General features: G+C 36.8%; 1 protein-coding gene across 1 annotated transcript; it reads right to left on the bottom strand.

Annotated features, from left to right (window-relative positions):
- Positions 1-205: 205 nt before the first annotated feature.
- On the bottom strand, positions 206-1,643 carry LOC117920438. The gene is made up of 3 exons (XM_034837971.1): positions 1,562-1,643; positions 711-960; positions 206-585 (listed from the first exon to the last, which is right to left on the bottom strand). Exons 1-3 carry the CDS (start codon positions 1,641-1,643, stop codon positions 315-317), a joined length of 603 nt encoding a protein of 200 aa, XP_034693862.1. The 3' UTR covers positions 206-314.
- Between the last annotated feature and the right edge of the window lie 4,809 nt (positions 1,644-6,452).

Here is a 6,452-nt window from a genome sequence, read left to right as displayed (position 1 = left end):
GCAAGGATGGAGTCTCTGACCATCAGCATGCCTGCCGCCATGCCCATGCAGCTGATTTTCCGGGTGTAGAGAAAAAGAGGGCCCCCCACTTATCTCTAGTGTGCTGCCAGCTCCTCCGGGTCATGAAATAGCATTCCTCCAATGCTATAAAAATCCTAAAAAAACTAAAATCTTCTGGTTTCCTGAGAGGGGGTCTACACTCATCTTCAGAGTCTGCTATTGTTCTTTCGTCTGATGTTGATGCTGAGACGAAGGCATTTGTTGAGGACATGACTGAGAATTGGAATGAGAGGAGAAAAGGTCTTGAACTTCCTCTAATGGAGTTTTTGTTCTTTGTCTTCTTCTTTGTCTTCAGATGAGTTGTTCTCTTGATTTGGGTCTTCTTCGAGGGTCAAAAGAGGCATTGAATTCGGGTTTTGCCAACTGTAGAAACCTGAATTTTTTCTCAACAGCTTGTATGCAATTAGGGTTCTTCTCCTCTTGTTGAATGGGTTCTCTTCCTTTTGCAAATCTGCCACCGTATTCACGTCTGATAGATTCGAAAACGACTTTGATCTTCCCGTGAAACAATTCGACAACCCTTTCCTGAGAAAAAGAGAGAAAACGATAGAGAAAATAATGGAAAAATCAGTTCATGGGAGTTGTTATGTTGATTAATTCTGTTTCTGTTTGTTTCCATGGAAAATGATGGGTTTTCGTCTGGAACTGACTTGATGGGAAGAGAGCCCTCTAGGGAACCCAGAGAACAGAAGCCTGTGTTAGTCGATACGACGTCGTTACCTCCACCACCGCTTGATGAAACGATGTCGTCCTCGTCGTCGTCCTCGTCATCGTTGAGATTACCGAGCGAAGAAGTCTCCGATGACTTCTCCGGCTTCCTCGATCTGCTTAGAAACCCCCATTTTGTCTCTCTGGCTGGAAAAGTGACCCACCACCATGCCGCTGCCGATGATGTGTTCACTTCTCAGCCAATCCCAGACATTCCCTCTCCTCCCCTGATCTATGTCTCCGACGGTGGATTCGCTGCGAATGAGCGTGAATTCCCGTTCTTTTCGCCCGAAGCAAATGGGAAGGTGTTCGATGAAGGTCTTGCTGGATCAGATGGTCCGATTCTCCTGCCTCTTACCGAGATGCAGCTGGAGGAAGGTTTTGCTCTCAGAGAGTGGAGAAGACAGAATGCAATTACACTGGAGGAGAAGGAAAAGAGAAATAACCTACAACTTGGGAGACAGATTTGGAACGGAAAGAAAATGACATGGAACGGAAGGAAGATACCTTGTCAAGGTAAAAACAAAAAAAAGAAAAAAAAGAAAAAGAAAAAGAGGATCCCAACTGAAGAATAAAATATGGCCTTCGTACTTTCCTATTATCCATAATGATATAGCCAATAAAATACTGGTGGATGCTCAAAGTCATCTATGCTCCAGTTGGATGTCCCCTCTCATATGCTGTGGTATAGGTCTCTCTACCGTGAAATGAGGATGAATGAGGCTTTGAGCTTTGGGAAGTCATTGACGGACATCCTTTCAACAATTGATTTGTTCTCTGACCAGGCGCTTACCAGGATTTGGACACTTACCAAACAGGACACAAGACTTCATCCTTGAGGGAATCTCCAAGTGAGCCACAATGTATACCTCCATGTGCATTAAAAAAGGAAACAGAATATTCCATAGAAGGAAGGTGCTGCCATATAAATAAAAAAAGAGGAGGAACAGAAGAGTGGGAATTTTTTGGCAGAGAGAACACAGATATTTTTTTAAAAGAGAGGACATGCACAAGAGTTTTTGGCGAGAGGAACAGAAGAAGGAAGAAGTTTTAGGGAGAGTCCCATGCGAAATTTTGGGGAGCAGCAGAGGAATTCAAACATTAATCGGGCTGCCACTTTGACCATAAAGAGAGTATTTTTTTGGGGAATTTATGTAACCATACACCAAGAGGCAAAATTTTGCCTTTTGGAAACTTTACTTTTTACTTTTCAAATTCAGTGGATTTTGTGGAAAATAAACGACCTTTCATACACTGTAATAGTGATGTTGAGGCCCTTCCAAAAATACCCTCCTATAGTTTGACATCTCTCCTAGTTAGAAAAGTTGCTTGGAAAAGCCACATAAGCAAGGTCCAAATCAGTTGTCCACTTAAGCCAATGACATGGATCATTTACATGTCACCGACCAACTAGACACTCCACATTGATTGATTTTTTAAAAAATATTTACCCCCAAATGTCTTCTTCTTTCTTCAACCAAACCCTAACACCAAAAACCCATATTCTTTCTTGTTCGTTCATAGGCACAACCCATCACAAGGCGAAAGGATCCATAAAAAATCTGGTAGGTTCTCAAATCGTGATAACCCATCAACCCCAAACGAACCTCCAAACTTGATCTCTTATTTTGTTTCTCCTCCATCACCATAAGGAAGACGACATCTTCATTTTCCCACCAAACATCAATCTCAAAACAAAAGTCCAAGTGCAAACCCCCTAACAAAGGCCAGGTAGACAAAAAAAACCCATTTCCTTCTTATTTTAGGACTGACAATCATTTTTCTCCTGGTTGTACTTCCTATTTTGCTTTTACATCGAAGAAGGAAAAAAAAAGCAATTGAGAGAATGAGAGAACGAAGAATAAAAATATTGTAGTTGCATTTAACTTTTAAAGCAAGGGTTTTTCCAGGTGATATATATATATATATATATATATGTTATTAAATTTTGTAATAACTTTATATTTTGATTTGTCATTTTGATTCTTTGAGATTTGAATAATGTCATAGTTATGTGATTTGTGCAATTTTGTGATTTAAACTTGATTACATGGCATATTTCTACATATTCAATGTCCATTAATATTGTATCTAAATTTATATTTTAATTTATTTAGGGTTTATTTGAAATGACATATGGCTTAAAATTTGATAAATGATGGGAAAATGAGACGGTGGTAAGCTATATTGATTTTATTTTATTTTCTGAATTGTTGTGTTTGTGTTGTATGTGGTTGTTGGGAAGAATAAGGAAAAGAGAAGAAAAATATGACTATTGCATGTGAAGGGAATACAATTTTTAGGAATGTTCAAACAATTTGTTGTTTAATGTTGTTTATATGGGATTCGAGATGTTTTGTTGTTTAATGTTGTTTATATGGGATTCCAAAATGAGTAATTTGAGTGATTTTTTATAGTTGTTAATTGGTGAATCTAATGCATGGGAAAAGAATTCATGTTTAGTCATGAGTAGATGAGTATAAATTTTAAAAATGATTGGGATTAAAGTTTGAATAAATTTCTTAGTAAAAGTTTTGAATTTGTAATGAATGAGGGTTGAATTGAAGAAGAAAATAAAACAAATTTAGTAAAGCGGGCATGAATTTATGTGGGAATTAGGGAAAATAGTAGTGGAGCCTTAGGTTCAAAATTGATGGTCACAACCACAAATATGAAATTTGTTTTGTTTATGTGTGTAGTGGTCATAGTAAGGGTCTACCCTTCAATGAAGGGGTTGGCCGTAATTTAGTTAATGACATTTGGATGAAATTATTGTTTTCGTAAGAGGTTGCAGTAAGTGAATTAAAGGCTAACCCATTTGTTTGGAAGTAGACCCTTAGTTGTAAACATTGTTGTGGTTTAATCTGGGCAGTGAGCAAAATAAAGGCTGACATATTTGTTTAGAGGTCGGCCCTTGGTTGTAAACATTGTTGTGGTTTAATTTGGACAGTGGGCAAAATAAAGGTTGACCCATTTGTTTGGAGGTCGGCCCTTGTTTGTAAACATTGTTGTGGTTTAATCTGGGTAGTGGGCAAAATAAAGGCTGGCCCAATTGTTTGGAGGTTGGCCCTTGGTTGTAAACATTGTTGTGGTTTAATCTGGGCAGTGGGTAAAATAAAGGTTGACCTATTGTTTGAGAGGGTGGCCCGAAGAGAGTGACATTAACACAATTTGGCTTGAAGAGTTACCAAAACAATGGTTGGCCCATGAATTAAGAGGTTCACACCCTAACTTATATAACATAGAAAATTACTACCAAGTAAAATAGAATAATTGCATTGCTTAATGTTAAGTATACACTATGCATGTCTATATTTATACCATTAATTGTAGACCATGAAATATAAATGAAGCTCGTTTTTAAAGTTTCAAAGATAAACGATGTATTAATATATGATGGTCATAGGCGTGATAATCAATTTTGTTATAAGTAAGTTGGTTTAGGCAATGTTATTTATAAATTAGTTAATTGTTTCAACTTGACTAAAGGTTCATGCTTCTAAACAGGGGCTGTACATGATCGAGTAGCATTTAAATGGATCAAAGTAATACAATTTATTGTTATCTGCACATTGGAGGAGAGCTAGTAAGGGATGAACATGGCAATGTGGAATATATGGGTGGGAGATGAGAGGGTCTAAGTTAAGAACGATCAATGACATATAATGATTTTGTTTCAAGGATTTGTGGGAAAATGAACATCAATATAGTTGGACCAACATTTTCATATACTCTCCCGTTTGATTTATATGCACTTCAACCATTGAAAAATGATGAAGACTTGACAAACATGTTTCAATTTAGTGACTGATTTGCACGTGTATATATATGTTTAGCATCAACAGTGGAAGACGATGAAATGATTGAGAATGGAGGACAAGGGTAAGTTATATAAAAAAATATCTAATCTTAAATGATTCTGTGTATTTATTTATTTTTTAATATTTATGTTTATTCATTGGATGTTATAATGCAGCTTGAACGAAACGATCGTAAGGTCTAACTCACCGATCCCATATTCAACAAGAGATGTTGATATTAGAATGCAATCACGAGGATTTCATCAAAGATGTGCTGAATCACATGTTGGTCCACTAGAGTCAAGTTGTTTTGAGAGTGCAATATTGGGTACTAAGCATACCTTCTCAACCGAAAATGACTTTCGGGATGCAATATATCTCATGTTAGTAGGAGGCCGTTTTAGATATAAGTTTAAGAGGAATTGTCTTAAGCATATGACTGTAATATGTGTTGTTGAAGGATGCCCTTGGAAAGTAACTGCTCGTGCTGTTGGGAGAACAAAAATAGTTCAAGTGCATACATTTAGAAATGAACATAATCACTCTTTAAAAGATGTGTCAATTTCCCAACTAGCAGTTCTTTGTAATCGAGCCACAATTATGATTGATGATGTTATTCGTTCAAATCCAGATTACTTACCCCGTTAAATATGTAAAGACTTTCGTCGATAATACAGAATGCAATTGAATTATTGTCAAGCTTGGAACTTGAAAGAGAAGGCTAAAGAACGAATTCATGGTGTGCCGCAATGTTCATATAAGTTGTTACCTTGGTTATGTACAAGGCTTATTGAAACAAATCCAGGGATGATTGCTAAATATAGATGTTCGGATGATGGTCATTTTATGTAATTGTTTGTTGCCCTTTCAGTGTCAATATATGGGTTTCAAATGGGATGTCAGCCTATTATATCAATAGATTCATCCCACATGAGTGGGCCATACAAGGGAGGAAAGAGAAGGAAAATGCTTTGCAAATGCTTGATTATATTGCCTATGCTAGGTTAGATTGTGATTATGAGGTTGTAATGGATACTTTAAGGACATTTAATCATGATTTGGCGAAGTGGGTTGAAGAAAATAACCCTCAACATTGGGCAATCTCTAAATTTAAGAAGATGCGTTGGGATAAGATGACAAGTAATTTGGCTGAGTCTTTCAATTCTTGGTTAAGACATGAACGACACCATAACATTTGTGTTTTCTTCATCGAGCATATGGATAAGTTAGGATCTCTTTTAGTTGAGCACAAAAATGGACTTGTAAAATGGAATAGGTGTATTGGTCCTTAAACAGAAGAAAATATTGCATTGAACATTGGAAAAGGTGAAAATTATATCACTTATTTACACTTGGGTAGTTCGATGAAAGTATCCAATGGAAAAGCATTCCTGGAAATGGACTTAATGGAACGAGCTTGCACATGTAAAGCATGGAAAATGTCTGGAATCCAATGTGATCACACTTATGCAGTTATACGGCGAATGAGGTTTGATGTATCTGATTATGTTGATGACTGGTATAAGTATAATTTACAAGAGAAGATATACTTTGGAAGCATGCGTACTTTGGTAACGCATGACATGCCAATGATTGATGAAGATGGAACCGTTCGTGATGCCTTGGGTTATACTTACCCCTTTCTTATTCCTCTAACCACAAAGTGACCTCCTGGAAGACCTAGAAACGGCGAATCAAGTCTCAATTCATGAAAAAAAAAAAACAGTTCATTACTCTTGTTGTAATTAGCCTGAGCATAATCGTGCGACATGTAACAACCCTTTGCTGTAAGTTTTTTTATTAAACTTCATAATGTAAGATCGACTTTATATTAGTATGAAATAGTTTGGTAATCTTCGTTGTTGTTTCCTTGATTATAAGCAA

The sequence above is a fragment of the Vitis riparia genome, chromosome 1 (assembly GCF_004353265.1).
Source record: "Vitis riparia cultivar Riparia Gloire de Montpellier isolate 1030 chromosome 1, EGFV_Vit.rip_1.0, whole genome shotgun sequence".
Classification (NCBI taxonomy): Eukaryota; Viridiplantae; Streptophyta; class Magnoliopsida; order Vitales; family Vitaceae; genus Vitis; species Vitis riparia.
This window is presented reverse-complemented; position numbering and strand designations above follow the sequence as displayed.